The 27,546-nt window shown below is 36.8% G+C and overlaps 2 protein-coding genes and 1 long non-coding RNA gene across 4 annotated transcripts in view; 2 read left to right on the top strand and 1 right to left on the bottom strand.

Annotated features, from left to right (window-relative positions):
- The first annotated feature begins 136 nt into the window (after positions 1-136).
- LOC149142143 (uncharacterized) lies at positions 137-6,680 on the top strand. 2 transcript variants are annotated; one of them, XM_089446771.1, is made up of 2 exons: positions 137-275; positions 5,527-6,680. In XM_089446771.1, exon 2 carries the CDS (start codon positions 5,670-5,672, stop codon positions 6,393-6,395), a length of 726 nt encoding a protein of 241 aa, XP_089302897.1. In that variant the 5' UTR covers positions 137-275; positions 5,527-5,669; the 3' UTR covers positions 6,396-6,680. The 2 variants fall into 2 exon arrangements, with proteins under 2 accessions (XP_089302897.1, XP_089302896.1); XM_089446770.1 differs by lacking the exon at positions 137-275 and adding an exon at positions 3,610-3,740.
- The window catches only part of LOC149142141 (uncharacterized), a 45,073-nt gene continuing 17,950 nt past the window's right edge, over positions 424-27,546 (top strand). Inside the window, exons 1-2 of the mRNA XM_089446772.1 lie at positions 424-664; positions 19,838-19,961. Coding sequence (XP_089302898.1) covers positions 539-664; positions 19,838-19,961 — 250 coding nt within the window. The 5' untranslated portion in view covers positions 424-538. The remainder of the gene's footprint in view (positions 665-19,837; positions 19,962-27,546) is intronic.
- Positions 1,735-3,350, bottom strand: LOC149142144 (uncharacterized). The gene is made up of 2 exons (XR_016264100.1): positions 2,893-3,350; positions 1,735-2,257 (listed from the first exon to the last, which is right to left on the bottom strand). It is a non-coding gene; the product is annotated as an uncharacterized LOC149142144 (long non-coding RNA).

The raw sequence follows: 27,546 nt of genomic DNA, 5'->3' as shown, positions 1-27,546 counted from the left end.
AAAAATTATGAAGCTCAGAGAAGTAGATTTAAATCAATCAAAGCTTGTTGAATGGCTATAATGTCCATAGAAATAATCTTCCAATGTTCTGCTCTCATGTACAAGATTTACACTTTGATCTGGACTACTGTTTGATACCAAATCATCATCAACTCCAAGCATTGCAAGTGATAGATGAGTTTGGATGTCACAACTCCCAGAGTTTTCTCCAGACTCATCCTCAATCAATTCATCAAATTCCATGGACATTGTCAATTACCTCTTGGTCCAATAAGGTAGGTCATCTCCTTCTCCTCGTAGTAATTTCAAAGTCTGCAATAATAAGTTACAGACAAACAATGAAGAAGAATAAGTTCACGTTCTTACATTAACATTTATCCATTGTTTGAAATTTCACAAAGTCAGTTTAATGCAAAGGTAAGCCACTTTATTTGGGGAAACCAAAGCTTTCAATTCAAATCTTGCAATCCAGATTTCAGCTAGGATAGTGATTCTCAGGAAAGCTATATACTCTCTTGATATTGGAGCGAAAGCAGATATGCTGGCTCTTAGGCATATGTTTTCGGGTATACAATGGTTAATTTCAGCCACCGTGAGGATGTATGCAGACCATTTGAATTTATGCTTCAACAAAATGGTCACATCCATTTACATAAATGAGTATGTATGCACACTGTTTGAACTTACACCTCAACCAAATAAATGCGAAAATCGATTTATGGAAACAAATCGATGCACATATTGGTTTTGTATTGCTTGAATTGTTAGTGTAAATTGGGAAATGAATTATTTTATGTGGAAGATTAATTTGACTTGAGAAATAGCAAAAAAAAATTGCGTGTATGAATTATTAAATTCTGTTTTCGAAGTGTTTTGCAGAGTTCAGTGGATTTTCTGTCATGCAAATCCATTTGGTATGGGTTGTGTGAGTGCCTGTGTAGTTACATTCTTCATTTATGGGTTGTGTGAGTGCCTGTGTAGTTACATTCTTCATTTACTTTCTATATATTTGGCAGCTGGAAAATATATTTTGAAGCAAAATGAATTGGCTTGAGCTTGCTAGTTAATATGAATATTTCAGCCATATTAAACGCGTTACAAGTGAGGAACGCGTTTTAGTCAAGCTATTTGGCATGCTTAAAAGAAACCAACAATGGCGACTGACCTCATTTTCAGTTGATTTGAAAATTAGTTGACTGGTAATGCTAGCTAAATATAGTTTCTCATTAATGGAGTGTTCTACCAAAAAAATCGTCCTCATTATTTTATTGTCGCGTACTGAATTAATGATGGAATTGAATGGAACCGTTTTAATGGCCGTTAAATGAACCTTTGCTTGTATTCATTCTACTGCATTACCCCGTGTTCGTATAAATTTCTCAGCCTAGATTTTTGGAGAAATTCCTGAAACAAGTTTGTTTCTGTTTGCTTTGTCGGTGTTAAGTTTTTGCTGATTAACTCTAGCTTGGCCTAAGGTACAATGTATGCTCATTATGTTGATTGTGAACTTTAAAATGGTACCCATAATGGGTTCAATGGCGGTGTGAAAACCCTTGTGAAGCACACGCTTAAACGAAGCAATTTGCCTTTGTTTGAGGTTGTGCACAAAGTGTTTGACGAAATACCTATACTATAATTTGGGCTAAGGCACTGCAATGCATCAAATATCGCTTTTCCCGTTTGAAATCACCACTGTACACAACAGAATTTTGTGTTGCATCTGCCGCGCATACATTTCTATAATACCCAATCCCAGATGGGTAAACAATTACCTATTTTCACAAAAGAAAAAACAGGCTATCTTTCATTATAATAAGAAAAAATAGTTACAATATTCACCCTGAAATCCAAAATGACACAGTACTACAACTGCTGCTCTATGGATAGAGCTCTAATCTGCTTAAGGCTGGGCTTACATGATAAATTTGGGTTTACATTAGCAAAATCTCAATTTTGATAAAAGAAAGACAGAATTACAAAACCTCTCAACTCAATAAAAAACCCGATGAACATCTTTCCTTGTTTATTTCAGCGATGATGATACTCTGTCTCTGCTTTAGAAGGGCAGACAGACAATGCAGTGTATACCATTATATTTGAAACATCCAGAGCTACAAATGGATCCATTAACAAAATAATTGTAGCTTATTTCGCCAGCATGATAGATCTGCCACGTTTCGATAGTAGATCAGCCACCATATTCTGCTCTCTGTAAATGTGGGAGAATGTGATGTGCTTGAAGGACTTCGCTAGATCTCTAATATGGCACATCCAATGGGTAAACAATCACTTACTCTTTCCCAATGGAAGTATATCGTTTTAGAAATGAGTTAGACTTCAAATATTGGCTTAATGAATTCTCATGGTTTTATCCTTTCATTCCGCCATGCAAAAATAAAATTCCTGTAAACTTCTTGCCATGGGGTTGTTTCTTGCATGTGAAAATGCACTGTTTATTGAAAATACAACTGGAATACATTAATGGAAGTAACGAGACCAATGGGAATTTTTAAAGAGATGATACAATACAAAAATCATTGGTGAAAATGCAATTGCCTTTACATCTACTTGTTCACATTGCTGTACAAAATGTAAATAGTTCAAATTTGACGATACACAGGGAATGGATTAGTTACTCTTTTCCTATAAAAGTAGAAGCTTTGTTTTTGAAATATTGGCTTAAAGAATTCTCATTATTTTATTCTTTGATTCCGCCCTGCAAAAAAACTCTTTCCTGTAAATTTCTTGCGACAATAGGCAATTTCTTGTGTGCGATAATAGACTGTTTCTTGTAGGTCCTGCTGTGTTGCAGTAATTGAGTATCAAGACCGAAGGAAAATTTTGAAAAGATAGTACAATATAGAATGGTGAGTACAATAATACGATATCTACCTTACAAATTTGAGCCCGGAAAACCACTGATCCGCTGCAGGGGATTAATGATCTGCTGCGCCTCTGCCTGCGAAATACCAACTGCATAACCTGAAAATATGAAGAAAACCTTTGTTCATGCAGCAAAATATTATCGATAGAATAAATTAAGTCGGTTGACGGTTCGTAAGGAAGATAGTGGACAGTTATTGCAGGATCGAACGATCGAACGAACAGTTGCGGCTGGCCTTGCTCAATTCAAATCAACGGATAAGGATTACCTAATCGTCTAACACCAAAATCCAATGGCACATATTTTGACACGAAAGCAATTTGAGGAGTTAATCTCAGAGGAAAACGCCTTACGGCATAACTATTTCAATCATCTAAAATATCTTTTCGCCCAATCTTTCCTAGTTAAAAAAATTTGACTGTGACATTTGTTTCGAATTTAGTATAAAACTCATGTAAAGCTAGCAATTATGTGTATCAGCGGAGGATTAGTAAAAAAATATTGTGATGCCTACGTGTACTGGGCCAGTGGCCAGCTGAAAAAACTCGGCAAGGGCTAACCAGCCATATATTGTGTCATAAATGCCCTTGCCAGCTATGTATGTGGTGCAAACTTGGGATGGCATACATATCCATAGGCATCGGACTCCGGCGGCCACCTCGCGTTTCCGATGACCCACGCGGGACCCACCCCGTCTCGTTCAATAACATAATTCTGAGAAATACTTTCGCGCGCCAATTTAACTCTGCAACCAGAACCCGTTTGCTCTGCAACCCAGTGCCCGCGGGACTGAAGCGCTGCGCGCATTGAAACTCTGCAACCCAGTGCCCGCCGGACTGAGCTCTGTTACCTCCTGGTAAATTCCTGCACCATCTCTGCAGTCGTCAAATCGTGGTTTTAAACATTCATTTTGTTTTAAATCTGTTTTAAAGACTGCTAAAACCCTCGCATTCTCTCAACATTCTGTAATTATAAATCTCTGTGTTCGCTTAAGGAGTTCGATTCGCATTTTCATATTAACCAAGGGTATTGCATTTCATATTAACCAACGGTTTGGCTGGATTGATCGACTGTGTAGAAACCCATACACAATTTTCATCAAGTCATTGACCAAATACAAAGACCCCTAACAATCTTTAATCCAGTTAATAGTGATTCCAAAAAGGATCCCAACTGTGCCCTAAATGAGTATATCAAAATGTTATACAGTTTTCCAAAATTTAACCTCAGATGTCTGCCATATAGACCTGCAAAGGTGCCTAAAGAGTTCAGAAACATATGGCAGTTGACTAAGGAAAGGACCTAGGTCATATCCAGATAAAACATCTTCCTGTTGCACTCAAATATGTCAATGACCAGGAGCCATCTGCAAGGCTTCTTTAAATAGTGAATCTGCCAGCATATTTGTTTCTCTGCAAACATCACAGAAAGAAATATCAGAAAAAATGTTCCTCAAATTAGTAATTTTCCTCGTAGATAGGTCTCAATGGGAAATTTTCTATAGGATAGAGTCCTCTCAACCAATTTATCACCACCATAGATGATAGAATCACCCATTACTTGTAATTTATGCACACCTTTTTGAACAAGCAGCATGAGACAAGTTTGAGTGCCCAGTCAGCCCTGTTGTTTGTGCTTCCACATAATCCAGCCTTAAATTTAAAAAAATGTGATTCTGATAAATATTAAACCTCTTCGGTTCCAGCTTAATCACTATTACTTGAAATTTCTGTACGCCTTTTTGAAAAGGCAGCATAAGACAAGTTTGAGTGCCAACAGCTCAGCGTATTTTTGTGCTTCCACCTAATCCAGCCTTGAATTCAAAAAATTCAAAAAATTTCTGTTAGCTATTCCTGTTATGAGCACTTTTTGGATCACTATCCTTGAAATGATTTGAAAGAAAGTTTGAAGGAGAGATGAAGCTGAACAGTAAAAGTGCATCAATATGCTTATAAATTTCTATATACAAACTGTATGCTCTTTTCTATTACACTGCAATAAATTAGAGGTTTCCATTAACATTTTTTAATAATAATAAGTTCTGGCTACTTAATGCGGATCATTCACAAGGCTGTGTAAGCATTCTTGAATTATGAGACTAGTAACAGAAAAAGGAAAAATGGTTACTTCAAGTTAAACTGATATATGGATAACCACAATTACATACACAATATTAGCAAGTGGATGTGCAACACCAGCTTGTAGACACATGAAGCTACTCCCCCAGGGACTTGTATAAATGATTATTTTTGGCCTCGACTGCTATATGATTTTTTTGGCCTGGACTGTTAGGAGTGAACATTCACCCTTGATTGTTTGTCCGAATCTACTAGAACTTAACATTTAGGCCCGCAAGTCACCAAACTAGTGCTCTGAGCATTGATCCCTGAGATTGTTTACTCTTATTTCATAAGATCACACTATTTACAATTGCTCAGATCCCTGAGATTGTTTACTCTGATTTCATAACATCTACAGTACACTTTTTCCTTTTGGATAATGCTTGTATTTTGATTATTTATTTTTGGTTATAAATTTTGAGCTGACAAAGAGTATATATATATAATTGGCTCGTTTTGTTATATAAGGCCATGGCGGGTATGCGATTGCATAACAACGTGTTTTTTTCTTTTTTGTTACAGCTGAAGCTCCTCCTGGTGCTTTGTTATTGCGTGAGGAGATCAAGGATCAACAGACCTTGGCTCAATCTACAGTTGCAACAGTTGCTCAATCTACAGGACTAGTATCTCTGTCTCAATCTACTGGGTTACCTGTTCCTCTATCTATGAGTTCACAGTCAGCCAACAATATAAATTTTCAAACGCCTTTGCAAGGAGTCAAACAGAGTGAGTTGAAATCAGCTTCATCAATTGCTAAATCCAGTGAAGTCAATCTGGCAGGTGCAAAATTTACCTCAGATGTATCCCAGTCAAAATTGCTTGAGATTGTCTCCAGAAGTAACCGACTTATGCAATGGGTATCTGCCAAACCAGCTGAACATGTGCAACCTGTTTCAAGTGTCCAGACGACAACTTCTGGCAGCACTGGTTTTGATAGAAGGTTGGATGGTAATTCCAATTTTGTGGCCAGGGAACCATATGGTGATACAAAACTATCAGGCATTTCTAGTAGTGTTCCTCAATTTATTCAACAGCAGGCACCCATGGACATGCCTCTGTATATGCGTTCACAGCTGAGCTGGATGCATCCTCAGAATCTGTCATCTCATGCCACTTCTCAGGGAGGTGTAAACTCGATGTTAGAATTGCCGAATTCAACCACACAGAGTCCTTTTAATTGCAGGCAGATACCAATGGGAGCTGATACATCCCAATCTCAAAAACAACTATGGAAGTCTTTACCTTCAAAACAGCCTTCTCAACAGACCTCTGAATTTTCAAATTCGATTCCACCAGATTTGAATGTAGAAAAACAGTCTCCAAGGTCTCCAGTTAGGCAGTCTTCTGGAATGCTGGTTGATTCACAGCCTGATTTGGCCCTCCAGCTTTGATTTATTGAGCATTTAAAAGGTTGACAGGGAACATAATTATGTGTGAATCTCTTGGGACAGTTTTGAATAACTTGAACTTCTTAGTGGTTGGTGAAATTTGTTGGCTAGTTAGGGCATTGAAACTGGTTTCCTTCTATTTGTATGTTTAACTATGCTTGTGGTTCCTTCGCAGGCAAACCAACTTGGTCTTTGTAATATCAAAAGCTCTGCATTTTTGCGACCATTGAAACAGTTCTGTTAATATTATTAAGGGAAAAATTCATGAACTCTTTTAATTATTTCAAATTCTGAGTTTTTCTTGTTTTCATTAATTATACACATTTCCCACTTGGTCCTGAACTTTGGCTGCTGATGACCTGTGATTCTCCAAGCAAGTTTCTAGGAGTACTGCACTGTTTCTAGTCTATTCTGTCAGCATTGTCGTCAAATCTATATCAAACCTCTTTTTCCATCCATATTTTCAGGCCTTAAAAGAAGTGTGGATTGATAGCACACCATAATTCAGGTGGAGATTGAGAGGCACAGAAATGTCTAAAATATAGCATTTGAAGCTGTCAAGGCAGACAATATATTACAAAACCTAATAAACTCTGGAATTGTTGATAAGGAAGTAATTTTGTAATTATTGAGGAAGATAATGCTTCCTTGACAGTACCCTCATGCTATGAAACTCTCGGTAGGCACAACCATCAGCAATATAAACTACAATCCAGCACTGTAAATGATTGGCATCATTAATCTCTTGGTTGACTAGAAAGTCTATGCATCTCTGCATATGATGTTGCAGGAAACAACTTAACGATACCAGTGTCATATTGGTGTGATAAGAACTAGTGTATTATGGCAACTCTGACATTCTATTGGAAGCCTGAATCACTGTAACAGAATTTTTGCAAGGTTCCAGAATGACCAAAGAAATTGTGCTTCCCATTGCTATATGAAATGAGGACAGTGGGATCTTTGAAACATTCAGAGGCATACAAAGTGAACAGGCTTCCCATTGTTGTGCATCAATGGACATGATTATCACAGCTCGTTTAACCATTTATGTCAGATTGGTTTTCAAAATTTACTTTGAAAAGTGGCATTGATTATTGTTCTTTTGTTGAGCCTGAGATTTAAAAACAGAGGTCATGGTTTTTGATTACTCAGTTGTTAGGACTGCAATCTTAAGTTGGGAAGTTGTGTTATCTTAACAGACTTGCATTTAGTAAATAGAGTAGCATTGATCATCTTCTAGAAACTGAATTAAGACCATCTCATTCTGATTAAATGGTTACTGGCTTGCTTGTGCTCATTTCTCATTGCTGTGTATGCTCGGATTAGTTTTCAAAATTTACTTTGGAAAGTGGCATTGATTATTGTTCTTTTGTTGAGCCTGAGATTAAATAACCAAGGGCATGGTTTTTGATTTTTTACTGCTAAGAATTGTTATATGTAACCCTTCATTTTCATATTATGGATTACTTTATCTTGTTTTATGTAGATTTATTTTTTTGATATCAGTCTACTTTGCAATTAAAATACAGCTATTAGCCTATTGCTGGGCAAATGACTTTACATGTTAGCCAGTTCAGACTTTCATTTCATGGGTGTATCTCTGTTTCTGATTTTGCTTAGTGTTTGCATTCTAATCTGGCATATACAACTTTGTAAAAATCAAGTTTGCATTCTTAATCATCATGTTATTATGAGTACTGGATACAGAGAGTTCAAGAAATATCTCCCTCTGCAATATTAATGTCTCTGTTATTTATTTGTTCATGCTTATTATAGCAATTTGCTTTTGTATTCATGGTGATAGGAATGCGTATACTTCAACTAAATTACCGATTGTGATATGTGTAGAAGATCGTTTATATAGAGATAATTACATATATTAGCTAAAGTTGTTCAGTGCACATAACATATGCCTTTATTGTCGTTATTGGATTTACACATGTTCCACTACAACAGGCCGTGTACATTTGTATGTTTTTAAACAAAAGTTTGCTTTAGCTTGAAATACAGAAGAAAAATAGTTTTGTTCGTATCACTTACCTATCAAAGCATGTAACTAAACAAGATTAATACCAACAGAATTAAGGAGAAAACTTCTAGCTACTTGGGCAATGCCATCCAGCACATCAATAATATTATTGCAAGAGCTTCTAATTGATGATGCAAAAGAAGTGAGGAAGCTAAAAATTAAAGCCCAGCTAAAGCAGCTCAGCCTCAAAAAGAACCCAAACCCCATTATGTCATTCTTTGTCATTCTCAGCCTTTGGTGGCATGAATGGCTAATATTATTATTTTCAGTGTTGTGGCCTATTAGTTAGAACCATTACTAACAATTGTACACATTACAATTATGCATTTCTACAATGTCTGCAAATCAACCAATCCCTTCACAGAGTTCCTGTCCTTTGTTCAGCTAGTTAGTTATTTAATAATGATTAAACTATAAAGATTGTAATAATTTCTCCTGCTCATAGGATTGCACTCATCATGAACAATCCTGATTAAATGTCATTTACTACTGTTTGATTTATCATTTATACTTGAAATTAACATCGACTATCACATGCTGGAACCAACAGCTTCAACCAGGGCAGCCACAACAAGAATTAGGAGTCATGGATTTTCTACTAAGTTTGCAAAATCATATTGACTAGTCTTTAAATGATACAAATTGAATTATAACATAATCATCAAAATGGTTGAATAGTGTATTACGTTACACTAGTTTTTTTATGTTGCACGATAAAAGGTTCATTACTCTCAATCAGAGAACATATCTATGAATATGTCAATTGGGGCCTAGCATGGAAATCTACTTAGAGCTTGGATTATATGGGGACGATGCCCTGGAATGAGAGAAATATATTGCATCCCTGTGATGTTCATGTAAGGATTAAAGGTTAGCCAGACGAGATTATTTGGTCAAAGAGACCAGTTGGTTAGCATTATATTCCCAATATTGGGTCTCGATTTTTATTTTTTTTGGGTGAAAGTAGGGTTTTTGGGGCTTTAAATGGTACTTCAAGGTGATATGGAAAATGAAATGTTCATTACAATTAAGGGTTTTCCACTGGCTAGAACTTGGACAATAATGTTTTCACCTGGAACAAGGTTGAAGAAGAGAGTGTGCATCATTTGCTTATATTCTGTCCTTTTCTCACTATTCAAGTTTTATATTCTGTCCTTTTCTCGCTATTCAAGTTTTGGAAAGAGATAGAGGGGCTTGCAAGATATGTTTGTAGGAGTCCTCTTGCAGAAGACTGATTGTAGGAGTCCTCTTGCAGAAGACTGATTAAATCATTGGTGTGAAAATCATACTGTGAAGAGGTTTGAAGCTTTACTTACTATCATTGCCTGGGGAGTTTAATTAGCTTATTTGAGAATAAATTAACCCTAATAATCCAATCTACATAGCAAGGACTGAACAATCTTAGTTTTTTCAAACAGTTGAAAGATAACAAACCCCCCAGATATTTTACCCAAGATAGATTGTTGTGCAACTAATTGATAAATCAATGGCTTAGGAATTTTTTTTGATGATGCTGCTCAGGGACAACCTCAATTCAGTGGAGCTGGTGGAATAATTTTCTTTAAGAGGTGCTTATTTTTTCAGTCTAAAGCCGGTCTAGAGAAAGAACTAACCATTAACAAATTTCAGAGTTCAATTAACAAATTTTCAAAGCTCGTGACCTTAAAGTTGACTCTCTTTCTTGCTGATGGAAAAATGTGTAAACAACATCCAAATTTATGTGATTCATAAATGGTAATAAACTAGATGAAGAGTGCATGCACTATGGAAAGACAAATGTTAAGATCGATTTTGAGGAAGTCTAGTTCATCACAAAACAATTTTACCATCTTTTTTCAACATGTGTAACAGGAAAAGGATTGAGATGACAGATGGTCTTTCCAAAACTGTTAAAGATCCATTTTAAGTCGAGTTCATCACAACCAATCTCTTTTCAACATGAGTACAGGGAAAGGATTGAGATGGCAGATGGTCTTTCCATAACTACTTTCTGGTTGATTCCTGGTCGTTGGCACATTATTCAAGAGGAACGTGGTCTCTCAGTTGACTATTTTCATCCTTTTTTTCCTTTAAGTCGTCTGCTCTGCTCTATGTATGAAATGTATTCTTGCAGAAATTTATTCTAACGAAGTTGTGGATCATTAATGCTATTCCATGATAATGTGAGCATCCATGCACTGAGAGTGTAGCGTAATTATGCATGGAGGTTGATTAACCTACAAGAAATAAAAGGTCTAACATGAATGTTACTAAAGTTCAGTTGTGACGGTTGTCTCACCCAAATGTCGAAGAATGGTTATCATCAGACGACCAGAGGTTTGCAAACATGCTTGAACCTGGCTATAAAACAGTTGTCCTTAAAGAAACAAAAAGAGAATTAATACTTACATGTTCCAAGTGATCAGCATTCTAAGTTTATATGTAGGTGTTAAGGATTCCAACTTCGTGTCAAGCAACAAGTTGAAGGAAATAAATATGTGGTGAGTGCATATAGTATGGAAAGCAAGGAAAAGAAAGGATACATTACCTAGAATTGCTTGTGTGTTGCAAACCCTACTCAACAAAAATGCTTCAAATGAAGGAAATCAGATTGCTTGTGCAGATAGTTGTGTTGTTTTATGGAGCAGCTGCAAGTATGTGGATGGAATTAACAGGTGTAGATAACAAGGTAACTATGAGCCTTTGGTACCCTCCAAGTATTAATAGGCAATCATGAATGATGCTTGAAGAAGATTGTGCATACATATTATTAAGCTTGTAGGAATTTACAGGGTAAGTTCCACAGAAGAATACCAAAAGGACACCGCTCACAACCAGATCTCAAATCAATACACCAGTATTTTTGACGTGGTTAAAACCCTCAGAGTGCAAGGAGGGAAACAGTCCACGGCCTGTCCCAACGTGGGTACAGACAATTTATTAATCAAAGAATGAAAATTTACATAAGCTTCTCTCATGCACGGATTACCCGAACAATGACCCTCCATGCGCTTTAAATAGAACTCATGGACCAATCGGGTGTCAAGCCACGGATCAAGTGTCGGTAATACCGAGGTGAGAGTGAACCGTCGGATCACTACATATCGTGACCGTCGGATTGTAAGTTACAAAATGTACAACGGTAAAGAAACACACTTTACCTAACTCTAACCTAACTCTATACTAGACCAAGTTGAACTTAACTATATCCTATGTGTCGGAATATCCTAACATCCCCCCTTAAGAACAACTTGGGATAGGATTGAAGGATTTACAAATATGACACAATAGGAGAAGGAAGGAGGCACTAGAGCCTATCCCCCCTTAGTGACAACTTCCTGAACTCCAAGCATATATCGAAGTTTAGTGAACTTCGCCTCTGTGAGAGCCTTTGTGAAGATGTCTGCAACCTGATCATCCGTTGGACAATATTGCACTTCAAGAACATGGTCAAGAATGAGCTTTCTGATGAAGTGCATGTGTAGTTCAATGTGTTTGCTGCGCTGATGCTGGACTGGATCTTTGCATAGCTGAATGGCACTTTGATTATCACACCAAAGTGTGGTTGGATGCTGCTGCTCAAAGCCAAACTCTGATAGGATCTGACGAAGCCACAAGGCTTCCTTACTAGCTTCCACGGCACCACGATACTCTGCTTCTGCTGACGAAAGAGAAATGGCAGCCTGTTTCTTACAAGCCCATGTAATAGGTCCTGAACCAAGAGTGAAGACATAACCGGCAGTAGACTTCCGATCATCAAGGTCACCAGCCCAATCAGAATCAGTGAAACCAACTAACAGAGGAGCTGCTTTGGCACTGTAATGAATCCCAAACTGTATTGTACCTCGAACATAACGAAGTATTCTTTTAGCTGCTTTCCAATGACTTTCACGGGGGTTTTGCATAAAACGAGCAACAAGGCCAACAACAAAGGAAAGATCAGGACGAGTATGGGTTAAATACAAGAGTTTTCCGACAAGTTGACGGTATAAGGTAGCATCAACTTCAGGAGAAGTACAAGAGACTGAAAGTTTGACTCCAGACTGAAAGGGAGAAGGGGCTGGCTTACAGTCTTCCATGTGAAAATGACGAAGAATATCACAAGCATACTTGGACTGGGAAAGGAAAATACCCTCTTGGGATTGCAAGACTTGAAGACCGAGAAAATAGTGTAAGTGTCCTAAGTCTGTCATTTCAAATTTCTTTTTAAGGCTGGACTTCACATGGTTTATAAGGTTGGGATCACTACCAGTAAGAATAAGATCATCAACATAAAGAACAAGGATGATGAGAGAGTTGCCCACTTTCTTGGTGTAGACAGTATTGTCAGAATGACACCTAGAAAAGCCAGATTCTAAAAGAAAGCTATCCATTTTGGCATACCAAGCTCGAGGAGCTTGCTTGAGGCCATAAAGGGATTTCTTAAGGCGACAAACGAGGCTGGAGTCTGTTTGTATGAAGCCAATGGGTTGTTCCATATAGATTTCTTCCTGCAAGTCCCCATGCAAGAAGGCAGATTTAACATCCATTTGATGTACTTCCCATTTTAAAGAGGCAGCAAGGGAAAGAACAAGGCGGATAGAGTTCATTTTGGCAACTGGAGAGAAGGTTTCAGTGTAGTCAATGCCTTCAACCTGTGAAAAGCCCTTAGCAACTAGACGAGCTTTATGTTTGTTAACTTTCCCATCTGGTCCATACTTGGTTCTGTAAACCCATTTGCATCTAACAAGTTTGCGTCCCTTTGGTAGAGGAACAAGATCCCATGTATCATTTGTCATCAATGAATGATATTCTTCATTCATAGCTGTTTCCCAATGTGGATGGCCTGAAGCTTCTGCAAAAGTGTCAGGATCATGATTCACTGGAGCTTGAGCCAGTAAAGAAGAGGCTCTTTCAAACTGAGAACGTGTACGTCGCTGATCTGTAGGATCACCGGCAAGATCACCTGCTGCATCCCGAGTAGCACGGACCCATCTTGGAAGTTGAGGATCCTGAGAAGGTGGGGAAGGATTATCATCCTCGCTTTCATCATCAGAAGAAGAAATGTTCTCAAAGATAGAAGAGATGGGAAGAGGTGGCACATCCGCCGGACTAGGCTCGCAGGCCGATTTATTTTCATCAAATTTTACATCTCTTCTAATGATAACATTTTTGGACTTAAATGGAATAAGTCTATAGCCTTTTACATCTTCAGAATATCCAACAAAAGTACATTTCTCACTCTTAGGTTCTAAGGCTTTATGCTTTTCATCTGGAATATGGGCCCATGCTTCACTTCCAAACACACGAAAGTGACTTACATCTGGTTTAATGGAACTCCAAGCTTCTTCTGGAGTGATATTCTCTAGAACCTTAGTAGGAGTGCGATTGATTATATAATTTGCACAATTAATTGCTTCGGCCCAAAAACTAAGACTGAGTCCTTTAGATTGCAGCATACAATTAGCCATTTCCTTTAAAGTGCGATTTTTCCTTTCAGCTACACCATTTTGTTGTGGAGTGTATGGAACAGTATGTTGCATTTGAATGCCATTTTCGGTGCAAAAGGTGATGAATGCATTTTTAACATATTCTCCACCATTATCAGTTCTTAGCTTAAGAATTTGATGTCCAGATTGTTTTTCAACGAATGCTTTGAAGGCCAAAAAGGTGGTAAATACTTCGCTCTTGAGTTTTAAGAAGTATACCCAAGTGCGTCTAGAGAAATCATCAATGAAAGTTAAGAAGTACTTGCAGCCAGAGAATGAAGCAACAGGAAGAGGACCACATAAATCACTGTGCACAAGCTGTAAAGGGGCTGAGGCGTGCCAAGAGGCACGTTTGTCAAAACTGTCCCGATGATGTTTTCCGAGTACACATCCGGAACAAACACCATCTTTGCAAGATACCATAGGAAGACCTGTCACCATGTTTTCTTTACAGAGATGCTGAAGGGAGCGATAGTTTAAGTGACCATACCGCTCATGCCAAAGTTTGCTCACTTCATCATTATGAGCAACAAATACTGAGGGAAGATGGGATGACCCAAAGTTGTGAAACTTATACAACCTTTTGGAATCATCAGCAAGACCAGTAGCTAGAATCTGTGTAGGATCTTTTAGATCCTTGATTACAACATCATGAGGTGAAAATTCAACGATTTTACCTTCACCTGAATGAGTTATCTGATAGACAGATAGAAGGTTGCAGGATAAGTTTGGAACACATAATACATCATTGAACTGACCATTGTCTAGATGAACAGTTCCAGTCCCTACAACATTAAGAGATCTATCATCACCAACATATATATTTTTGGTGTTACAATCATTTAAAGAAGAAAACATGGCTTGGTTTTTGGCCATGTGACAAGAGGCTCCAGAATCAATGAGCCACTCATGAGAATGAGAAGAAGAAGAAGATACATTTAATGCGTAACTAGACTGAGATGATTGACGATGACATGCAGAAAATGCCGTTCCGGAAGTTGAAGTTGAAGTAGGCTCCAGATGGATGTTATGTTTCTTCATTGCGGCTTCCAAGGCTTCCATCTTCTTAAAGCATTTAGATTCTAAGTGGCCATCTCGATTACAAAAGTTACAATGTCTTTCAGTCTTCTTCCATTTGTTTTTATTGGGCTTATCATATTGCTGAAATGATCTTTCATCTTGAGGCTGAGTTGGTTTAGGACCATTCCTTTGAGGATAAGACTTCTTAGGATTCTTTGAATTTGGATACTGCTGGGCGGCTAACGCTTTTGTGGAAGAGTTTCCAAGATTAAGAAGACCAAGGTGTAAGAGTTTTTCTTGTTCTCTTATTAAGGAATCACAAAAGGAGTCAAAGGAAGGGGGCTTGTAGTCTTTGCCTTGACAAATGAAAGCTTCCCTGGTAGAATGGAAAGTGGAAACAAATACAGAGTAGGCTGGCCCTAACTTAGTGAGGATGGAATAAATAAGGTTACCATCATCTTTCTTAACTTTAACACCTTCCAAGAGATATCTAAGGTTCTTGAATTTTGACAAGAAATCTTCAATACAAGAAAAATTATTAGGATCCAAAGTAAGCAGCTCATTTTCAAGTTGATGGGATCTAATTTCATTTTTAATCCCAAAAACTTTAGCAAGTTTTTCTAATGCTTCATGAGGAGTTTCAATTTCTGCAATGTGGAATCTAAGATCAGGAGAAACAGACATTCCTATCAAGCCACGTGCTTGATCTTGTCGATTTTCCCATTTTTCGGCCTTGTCTTCATCTTTGGGTTTCTTCTCTTGGTCTGTGGCTATTCTGAAGAGACCTTTACTTCTAAGTAAATCTCCCATGTAGGCGACCCATTGGAAGTAGTTAGTGCTGTCAAGAATGACTTGGCATGGACTTTCCATTTTTGAAAAACAACTGAAGCTGAAGATGCTGAAAGTGAGTGGTCCAATGGATAGATCTCGAAAAAATAGGCGGTTTTAAAAAAAACGGCTCTGAAAAAGGCTTCCGGATGAAGAAGTTATGGCTTTTTGAAAAAAAATTGTTGACGTTGCCGGCAAAGTGCGCGAATGGCGGGAATGAAAAAATCCGCCCCCACAAAATGGAGACTTGAACCCAAGACCTCTACTCTCTTAAAAGGTCTTTGAACCAATTGATCTATACAAAAGATTTGAGAGAGAGAGAGAGAGAGAGAGAGAGAGAGAGAGAGAGAGAGAGGGGGGGGGGGGCCTCGATTTGCGTGCTTGCCTTGGGAAGACTCTTTTCCCCTACAAAACACAAAACACAAAACCCAACACGAATATCCAAAGAAAAAACGAACCTTACGGCTCGAAGTTAGCTTTAGCCAAAAAACTAGAAATTTAAAAAAAATCTCAAAGTTAGCTTTTAGCCGAAAAACTAAATATTTTCCTCAATGTTTCTGATTTTCCGAGATCACACTAAGGTGCAGGGAAAAGAGCATACGCATGAGAAAAATCCTTTCTTTCTGTTTCTGATTTGCCCAGATCGCACAGAGTCGCAGGGCAAAGAGCATACGCAGAAATGAAAGGTATAGATCCGGGAAAAAAAAAGGCTAAATAAACCGAAACCGAAATAAGCAGAGAGAAAATGACAGTAAACTGCAAAAAAAACACTGTATACCTCCCGATCTGAAAAATGACGCAGCTAGGGCTACCGGAAACCTTTTCGCGTGAAACGAAAGGGGTTCCTCACTGAAACAGATGCTCCGAATGCAACAGAGCAGTCCTCTCGGCCCGAAAGCAGTCAGAAACAGCAGATCTAGGAAACGACAGCCGCATGCAGTTCTACCGGCTTCAGATTTGGATCACCAACGGACGCGGCCCTCAAATAGCTCCGATACCATGTAGGAATTTACAGGGTAAGTTCCACAGAAGAATACCAAAAGGACACCGCTCACAACCAGATCTCAAATCAATACACCAGTATTTTTGACGTGGTTAAAACCCTCAGAGTGCAAGGAGGGAAACAGTCCACGGCCTGTCCCAACGTGGGTACAGACAATTTATTAATCAAAGAATGAAAATTTACATAAGCTTCTCTCATGCACGGATTACCCGAACAATGACCCTCCATGCGCTTTAAATAGAACTCATGGACCAATCGGGTGTCAAGCCACGGATCAAGTGTCGGTAATACCGAGGTGAGAGTGAACCGTCGGATCACTACATATCGTGACCGTCGGATTGTAAGTTACAAAATGTACAACGGTAAAGAAACACACTTTACCTAACTCTAACCTAACTCTATACTAGACCAAGTTGAACTTAACTATATCCTATGTGTCGGAATATCCTAACAGAGGAGTTATAATTCCATGTCCAATAGTAGTCTAGTCAAGTTTGAAAAATATTAAATGGACATAATTAAAACCAATCAAACATTCACATATTCATATGCACTGAAAGCAATGATCCACACATTTGCCAACTTGTGGATGGCCTTCAGAATCACCAGTAGGTTAAGAATAATTAGTTCACCTCAAATATAATGTACATAATTGGACACATGAATTCAGTTATAACATGATTGGACATCCAAGGTGAATGATATTACAAAACCAAAAAAAAGTACATTAACGAGTACTTTACTGAAAGAACCACGGTATGAGAATCCCAATAAAAATGACAACCATGGTGTATACACATAGTCGAGACCTATATTGATGCTGATCAATGTTTGCCAGTGGAATGAACGATGATCCTGAATCATCTCTGGCACCTGCATCTACACTTGAGATTGCTCCAACCATTAGATGAGTAGAGATTTTATGGATCTTTGCAACGTGCTTTATCGAAAAAGAATTAAATCGAGCACTCCAGATTTTTGCCTCTCTGTAGAGGGGCCTCAAATTGTCTGCGCGAACATTGTAGATGCCTTCCATGTGATTACAGATTAATTCTGAGTTTGTCAGCACTGTTATGTTATTCACCCCATTGTGTTTTGCCTCTTTTAAACCTGCAACAAGTGTAATGTAGTATGCTTCGTTATTGGTTGTCTTTCCCTGCACTTCCCATATTCTATAAATCACATGATTTTTTGCCCATTGTGAAGGACAATTTTTAAAGATGCTGGACCCGGATTGGGGCGGCATGATACTTCAATGCATAGTGTCCACTTTTCCACCATTCCGTGGGCTTAGAAGCACTGCATAGTGACAACAACAAAATAGATTCATGTTAGAATACTTTAACATGACAAAATATCCTGATTGAAATTGATTATTTTTATGCTACCTCAAGTCTGAATGCACATCCTTGAAAAATAACAGAAAATACCATATCAGTGATAAGACTTAGAGGATGCACATCCTCAGCATCAGCAAGTGTCAGAGACACCTACACCTAACTTTCCTAATGTGTCTCGGTGGTACAACCATATCAGTGCCCTACTGGCTTCGAGGTACTGTTTTCTTACGATATACAGATGTTAACAGTCAGAATTTGGATTTGCTTAGTGAGATTTATTATCTTTTTAAATGAAAACACACTTGTTTTTGGTAAAATTGAAAATTTCTTATTTAGAAGATACACATATTACATGCAAGAGAAGGCTTGTAGGCGTGTCCTATTTAACTTTCTAACATTCTATTCCTTTAAGCAAAGGTAACTGCAACTATATTTATTGTTTATAACGTTTTCATTATATTCTGGGAATGCCAGCACTAATTAAGATTTTCTTTTAGATTTCTCATAGCCCTTTTCCGTCTTCCAGTGGATTCTCTTTAGAAATCGTTGCTTTTACCAAATTCATTTGACTCTGGTATTCTCACCCTTGTCATTTTTCTTCCCTCTCTGTGAGAAAGAGTGAAGAAAGAGCTTTTTCCATGATTTGGGATATATTCTTAGCCTCACTGCAGAAAAACACCTCTATATCTATAAATTACAAAACCTCACTCAAGGTAATGTAACTGGCTTTTAGAGAGGAAAACTTAGCAATGGGGATAGCTTTATTATAGATATTCCTTCTGGGTAGAGTGGCCCAAATCTCATCTTTGTGAAACTGCTTAGCTCAGGGATGGGCCAATTTCCTGAAACTGTTTACAGCAACAATGGGCAAATTTCCTTCAAATTACCGAACTAGTTTTGAAATGTAAAATATTAGAGAAGCTATTTGGCCAGCTGCAATTGCAGGTTGGAGAGTTGTCCTTCAAATGTTTTTTTTAAAAATTGTTTCCTTCTTTTATTTTAATTTTATAGTTTATTAAAGTTGGTTTTGTTCATGTAAAAATTATCCAAGCCACGTTAATGGCTGGATGGAAGGTTGTTTACTAGGATGGTATTCCACCAAACAATTCCTTACATCGTACAGTGATGGATCTGGAAACCCTCTCGATGAAGGTGTGTTTTTGAAAAGTTGATATTGATGGCAGCTGTGTCCTTAGAAGTTAGTAGGAAATTTAAAGCTGTTTGAGCTACAACTTCATGCCCCTTAACCTGCTTTTTCTCTCTTTTCTCTGTATCCATTCTGCATCCACATTGACATGAAAGTGCAAGCATTTCAGGCTGGTAATGATCTGATAAAAATACTTTTAAGTTGAATTATAAATTTCTTACTGGGATTAATGTGTTTAGTACTATATAATCCATCAATAAAAGGCACGTCCAGGCCCTTGTAGACCAGGACCTACAGTATCAAACTATGAATTCTATTCTCTGTTTTGATTTTGGGAGGTCTTTGGCTACTTCACAATCTTATTTTTTTATGTTCTATGCTAATCCATAAATGAATATCTGTTTATTAGTTGTAAATAATTTTTGTTATTTTTTAGTTAACACAAAGAATGAAACTTTGGTTCTGTTAGACCTACTTATTTCTAACTTCTCATTGACAATTATTTAGATTACACTTATAACCTATCATGAGTTATTTAGGATTATAGTGGCACATTTGACTTTATGATCTAGAAAATTTACATCTTATTTCATGGTCATGTACTGAGAATTTAATGACTTGTTGTCAGTCTCCTCCTAAAGATGAGGAAGATGATGATGACTTGGACCTCTTTGGTGAGGAGACCGAGGACGAAAAGAAGGCAGCAGCAGAACGAGAAGCATCTAAAAAAGCATCAAGCAAAAAGAAAGAAAGTGAGCATCTATTTGTTTACTTGGACCTTGTTTCTTGAACCATTTTTATAAATGTCTAGATGCATTTGGCTTATCCGACTGAAAATTATGTGCCTTCAGGCCCATCTATTGATGTGGCTGTATCTGTGTTTACAAAGTTATCCGTTGACGTGGTTGTATCGACTGTTTACAACATTAACAGGTGGAAAGTCTTCTGTGCTCATTATCTAAACTTAATACCAAGCTATCTTTATTGATTGTGATAATTCCATATACATGAATGAATAGGGAATAAGGTGGGTTTCTGCAGGATACCCTGTTCTGATATTTTTGTTAACAATTTATATCTAAGATAAAAGGTTATGGGTTCCAAGCACTCCGGTGTTCTCCAGGTTGGTGTTTTGGTTAAAATCCATGCCTATGAATTTTATCTCCTTCAGCAGTCTTTCTTGATTGCAACAGCTCCTGATATCGAGAAAATCTTAAATAACTACTGATATCGATTTAAAACCTGGAGAAATCTTTAATCACGCCTGCTAAACTAGAGTAATGAATTTTCGGATCACCGAGAACCTTTAGATATTCAACTTCGAAATTTTAAGCGCGCTCAGAGGGAGAAAACGAGGTTGCAGAGGCAAGAAAATGTTTAGATGCAAAATTTAAATGTTGTTTCTAATGCATTCTCGTATCTAAAATTATCTGTGCTGAGCATGTCAGATGGTAAAACAATTTTCATATAACAGTGAACTAATCAGGGGGCGCCCGAAAATGAAGGCACGGCGTTGATGAAGCCATGGCGTTTGTTTATGGGTTTCAGCCCATCTCATTCTGCCCACTTCACTCCCAAATCCTAAGAAGAACCCACCGTTGAATAAGTGTAGAAATGATTGAATAGAAGATGAAAGGCGGAATAAGTGCCAGATTTCGCAGCAGACAAATAGCAGACTTGTCAAATGTCCAAAGTCTTATGGAATTTTAGATGGCAGAGAAATACCTGTGATCGCAGAGCAGTCGTAGAGCAAGTAGCAGAGGACATGCGAAGCAGGATGCAGCGGTTGTTAGCAACGGATGCGCAGAGCAGGTTGCAGAGCCATCGGCGTTCGAAAATCAATTTTAATGAAATGGGCGCGAGGGAAGAGTTTCATTTGAAAATGGATCCCGTGCGCTGATGTGGATAGCGGGAACGGAGGGACGGGGTGGGCGGCCCCTCGTTGGTGGGTCCCGGATATGTCACCGGAAACGCGAGGTCGCCCGCCGGAGTGTTTATGTATGCCATCCTAAGTTTGCACCACATACATAGCTGGCAAGGGCATTTATGACACAATATATGGCTGGTTAGCCCTTGCGGAAAAACTCCATATATCTACTATAAAAAAAATAAAATGGATGCCGTACCTGTGAAAAGCAAATCCAACTGCTCTTAAACCATCCTTGGAGTTAAAGCGGAAACCATGTGTTGTATGTCCTTAACAGTTGAATTCACTCTTGAGTTGGGAGTTGTTTGATAAGTATAATTATGGAAAATATTTCGCTTATTATATGCATCTCCAGTTAGTGCTATAAAATAAATATGGAATCCTGTCTTTGGTGGATCACAGGCTTAACTTGCAATTGTATCGATTATTAAATTACATCTGCCATTTTATTGATGAAGATTCTGTGAATCTATTAAGAGAATAGAATAAGTTTTCTTTTAAAAATGCCCGAGCACTCTCCTGCCCAGCAATTATGAAATGTCTCAGATTTTAAATCTACAGGATAAGTTTTCTATCTGCTGCCCAGCAATTATGAAATATCTCGAATTTTAAATGTACTCCCTACCACTCGCCATTGACCCACTAATCTTTTTCAGTTCGGTAATAGATGTGTAGTGGGATGGACTTACTTTTATATAGAAAATAGTTCCTTAAATTTTAATAAAACATTTCTATCGGCCATGAAGTGCGTGACTTGCATGCCCAGACGAAATTGACATATCACATTTCGTTGTTGCTTATGCATACAGCCTAGTATTTGGTGATGGTCTATGCGTAATGTGGTTAACATAAAATGCAGAATTCGAATATAAAACCAAAGAAGCTTGCATTTTTAAGCAAAGCAAACTTGGTAGGCAATTAATTAAGTAATTAATTATATATATATATATATATAAATAATATAGAGTTATTTATTATCATATAATGTATTTAGTAATTCAAATTTATAAAATAGTGTTGGGCTAATTGACAACTGGAATTTGTAGAGAAAAAACAGTAAATAAGATAATGGTATTCATATTATCCCATAATTCATATTATCATATAATATATTTAGTAATTAAAATCTGTAAAATATTATAAAATAGTGTATCTTACTAATTGACCACTGGAATTTGCAGAGATAAAGTAGTAAATAAGAGAATGATACTCAAATAATTATGTAGGGATTCATAAATGAGATGCAGTAATAATAGTTTATAGTTTATTGTACAATAAATGTATTTGGTAGTGATTAAGATAGAATAATAAAGTGAAATTAATTTAAAAAAAACATATTGTTATTAGATTTTAATTATATAATAAATAATGAAATTGTAATTCTATATTATTCAAGTAAAAAATTAAAATATATAAATGAAAAATTTAATATTTTAAATAAAATTAATTAAAAATAAAGTTTTAAAATTTCAATATTTATAGTGCTCCTTTAAATAAAAAGCTTGATCTTTATCTCTAGCTTTTAAAATTTTTAGCTAAGACCATAAGAAGCCAATCAAATATTTAGTATCATGTCAAACATACTAAAAAATCTTGTACCTTTTACATAATTTCATTGAATCAATTTATGGATAAGCATTTTCCTTGAATCAATTAATCAGTTGGTGTAGTCTTCTTCCTCTTTGTTTTTGGTTGTATTGCCTTCAAAAATCATGCAAACCATATACACTCATCAATCCTTATCATGTTATATGTCAACAAATAAGTTTCAAGCTACCAGGAGGGTAGAGGGTTTTGACAACTTACCAATGAAGTGTATAATTAGTCCAAAATTCAAGAAGTATCAAAGTTTCTAGCATGACCAAACTGTCCATGCATAAACTTTGAAAACAAAAACTAAAGATAATCACTCAAGGATCTGAAGAGTATTAGGGGCACTCGATCTTGGAGGATCATGTGAAGCTTGTTACAGTGGAGGTGGAGCTCAATATGGGCAAGTCTATCTTCAATTCTATTTAGGATGTAATTCTGGTTAAGCTAGTATCTTTTTAACATTTCCATTAAAATCCCACCTAACTGAGTCTTCAATTTCCAATAAAGAATCAATTGTTGCAAAATAATGCTTCCTTTATCATTGTGACACAAGTATCTAAACAGTATCGAGATCACTCATCTAGAGGATCATGTGAAACTGGTTTACATTAGAGGTGGAGCTCAATATGGGTAAATCTATCTTCAATTCTATCTAGTTTGTAATTGTGATTAGGCTGGTATCTTTTAATATTCTTCAAACCAACAAATATGTTGTATCTGATTATCCATTAAAATCCTACACAAAGGAGTCTTCAATTTCCAATAAAAAGTCATTATTACAAAATAATGCTTCTTTTGTTTCAGAGTATACCTAACCAAAAATCAAAGTAACTACATATTATTGCCTCAACAATTTTTCAATTTTTCATTAAATCAATTTACATTATATCAATTAAAAGGAAGTAATGTTTTGAATCAAATTATATTGAATGAATTAAGAGAGAAATAATGCATGCATAATTAGTGTAATGTCAACTGTGCTGAAAAACATATAAACTTTAAAAACTAATCAACTTTGTTCCATAAACAAGGCAGATAAGTTGATAATAGGATATAGAGAAAAAGAGAATGCTACTGAGGTTAAATAAAAAGAAATCCAATCAGCTTTGGTCCATAACACAAGTTAGATAGGTCTATAATATGTTATAGAAAAAGGAAAACTGCTATTGAGGTTAAATAAAGAGAAACCTAAAAAAAATTGTAAAAAAACTTGGAAACATCTCAGCATTGAGATTTTCTAACCACCACTAAATAAAAAGAAATCCAATCAACTTTGGTCTATAACACAAGTTAATAAGTTATAGAAAAAATAACTGCTACTGAAATTAAATAAAGAGAAACCCAAAAGAATTGTAAGGGAACTTGGAAACATCTCAGCATTGAGATTTTCTAACAGCCAGTGCACTGAATCGTGATCAAGGTTTATAAAGGAAACCTCTTTTGTCAGCACTTTGACATTCTTGTTATAAATGTTTAATTTGAAATCTTAAAGCAATAAGGGTTTTCTCTGAGACTCCATGAAAAATCCAAGTTTCCCTATACCTGAGACTTATCTTTTAAAAAAGCAATTTTCGAAATGTGCACGGAGTGGAACTCTCCTTGGGAGATGTACCATTAGACAGTACGTATCTTCACAGCATTTCGTATGCCCAGAGTTTGGCCGTACATAATCAGATATACTGTGCAGATGCCCAGAGTTCGGTTGTACACAATCAGATTCTGTAGACCTTTCCAGTTTCTGGCACCAAAATGGAACACTAAATAAATTCAATAATGGAAAAATCAATTGGGTGAAAATAGAATGACGGCATTAAGACAGCATGATTCCATTCATGAACTCATTAATTAAAGAATAAATCAAAATTGAGTGAAAAGATGAGGGTGGCCTCACAGATTGAATCCATTACAGTAATTTCAGAAAAATATTTATAAATTAGTTTGGAAAATAATAAAAGATCTAGTAAAATTATAATAAAAACTCTCAATTTTTTTAAGTGCTTTAGTTATGGTTGATGGTGTTGAATTCATTTCCACCCTACAAAACACTTACAACACTCCAATATTTTAATTTTTTTAAATATTTTTTTGCGGAGAAAAACGAAACTCCCGTCCAGGTTATGAAGTCTTTTAAAAAAAAATCAACTGCTTTTTGATAAAACTGTCAGTAACTTAAACTGTCAAACTTGTATTATTGCTGATGTCGCGTGACTTTAACTAGTCCAACATTCATTGAATCAGTGGAACATTCATTAAACTGGCCATGCATTTTGATTGGCAACAATTAGTTATTTCTTCAAAATTTACCAGTTTGATGAATTCAACAGATCCCTTCATTTGCAAACAAAAAATAACCTAATTCACTGGAGTCTCCAGATAAAAAATCTTGGAGCTATGTTCAATTACTTATTCAGATCTAACCCAATTCTCTTCACCCCCATTTTGAAAAATTTGGCATGTAAAACACAATTACCTAGTGGAAAATCTGAAAATGGAAATGGAAATTGCATAAGAATTGTGAGGTGTGCAGCTATGGCAAAGCAGCAAGGAAATCAATTTTTTACAATCAAATTACAAGCTGTGCCTGTTATGTAAAAATAATTTTACCCTCAGGGCTAAAGTGCTGTATAGAAAAAAAAGGCTGCAAGCCCCTTCCTACACTAAATGTTTGTACATCTGCTTTTATTATACCATCATGTATTGAGAGGTCGGAGATAGATGTATCACCGTATCACGTATCCCTCTTTTGGCTTTCAAAGGCTTCGCACATGAAAATATGGTGCTGCTGAGAAAAACCAATCGCGAAATTTGAAAAACCCTATTGAAATGAACATAAATCCATCAAACGCACATGATGAGATATCAATAAGTTAACAACCACCACAGATGTCTCTGGAAGTTTCCGCTTTGTACAATTTCTATATCAAACAAAAGCAGAAAGAAGAAAAGAGAAAGCAAATCTTAAGCGGAGAAACTCCATCGTGCGCTTAGCGGCGGTGCGCGCTGATGCTGCGAGATGTGAGCCAAGGACTGCAGATTGCATTTGACGATTGTCTCTATGAAGAGTCTTTGCCATGAAGAGTCTCTGCCAATAGTCTCTGCGAAGAGTCTCATCGCCAGCAGGCAGTATCTGGGAAGGCAGCAGAAGAGTCTCATCGCCAGCAGGCCAGGCCTGGCCTTTCATGTCCCATTACCATGGAAAAACCATTTTTTTCTATGAAAAAACAGATAAAATGAACGGCAGAAAACACTCCAATCATCTAACACATAAAATCAATGGCTGAGGATCGCACACGTCACATCTTAGGGATGTCTTTCTCAGAGGGAACGCCTTACGGCGTAAATATTGCTACAAATTATTTCACTGCCAGACCAGGTTATAGAGAAACATTTGGTGATGAAATTGGTGAGAAATGTTTAGTGGTGAAAGCCCATTTGGAAGGTCAGATGAAAACACATGTTTACATGTGGCTTGCTTTAGCCAACAAAGTGTTTCTGGGAGGTACTGCAGAAATGAGCATGGCAAGGTCCTAGCCTCTTTTCACTTTGCAAGTGTAATAGAGAAATCTCCTACTCATACACTGTGCATATATAAGGAGGTATGGAGATACTGTGGCGGGAAAATATTTTAATCAACTGTATGAACTGGTTCACTAACAAAGCTTTGAAGAAGTTTTAAATGGTTCCCCTGTTTGTCTCCTGGGCCATTTCGATTGCCAGGAACATTTTCTATTTCAAGGTCAGGAAGCTCCCCCTTCTCAGGTAAAGCACCAAATCATGTATGTTTATGATGGCATCAAGCGTACTCCTTTGGTTAAAGTTCTTATGATGCAATCTGGTTCTTATTCCCCACTGTCAGCAGGCTAAACTTCTGGTCAGCACTTTCATGGTCTGCACTGTTGCTCACATCTATAGGGAGTTGAAAACAGAAGCAGAAGACTTACCAAGGAAAGCTTTGGACCAGAATGATGGTGTTTGGGAAATGTCTGAATTAGAAGGAGAAGCTGCACAGCCTCCTTGCATTAAAGCCATATCTGACTAGTTTATCTTGCAGCGCTAGGTGGACTATCCAGAATAGACTTTATGCATTTCTAGGAAGTTCTTCAGTTCTATTTTTGAACTTTTGAAGCTCAGTTTGAGCTCGCCTCTAAATTTGATTTGAGACTGTTATGTATACACCATATGGACAGATCTGTGGATACTTGGGACTTAGTTTCTGAATATATTTTGTGGTCTTTTCAAGCATCTAAACCATTTTAATGGTTTCCCTTTGTAGCCGCTAATAGAGAGTGGGTTATACTGAGGGATGTACCCAAGTCAGAATGTAAACTTTTTTCCTCTTGAATATAAATTACAATTTTTTTCTTTAGATTAATAATAAAAAAAAATTAAGTACACACACATAAAAGAGAAGAGTATATTAATTAGGGTAAAGGATATTGACAAATTATCCAATGGCTTTGTCACCAATATAGATCATACTGAACCATAAACTACATATACTCAACTATACATATTACAAACCATAGTCAAGCATTTAGAAAAGAATATAACACATCATAAGTTGAGAAGATCATCATCCATATGACCACAGCGAACCATAAAAACGATAGAGTAAACAATAGAGATCATATAATGATCAACTGGTCTAGTTCTTCGTGTACCAAGGTTGGGTAGGAATTTGTTTTCCATAGAACAAATTGCAATTGCAGATCACCACATTATACAATTCAAAGATGGCAAATGTCTTGTGAAAAATAAGAATAATGATATCCTTTCAATAAAAGATCTATAAAAAAACCCATGGAAAGTGTGTGTAA

Source organism: Pinus tabuliformis, chromosome X (genome assembly GCF_031772625.1).
Source record: "Pinus tabuliformis cultivar Carrire ecotype Pingquan chromosome X, CPIR1, whole genome shotgun sequence".
In the NCBI taxonomy this organism is placed as follows: Eukaryota; Viridiplantae; Streptophyta; class Pinopsida; order Pinales; family Pinaceae; genus Pinus; species Pinus tabuliformis.
Note: the sequence above shows the minus strand (reverse complement) of the source record. Positions and strands in the feature narration are given on the sequence as shown.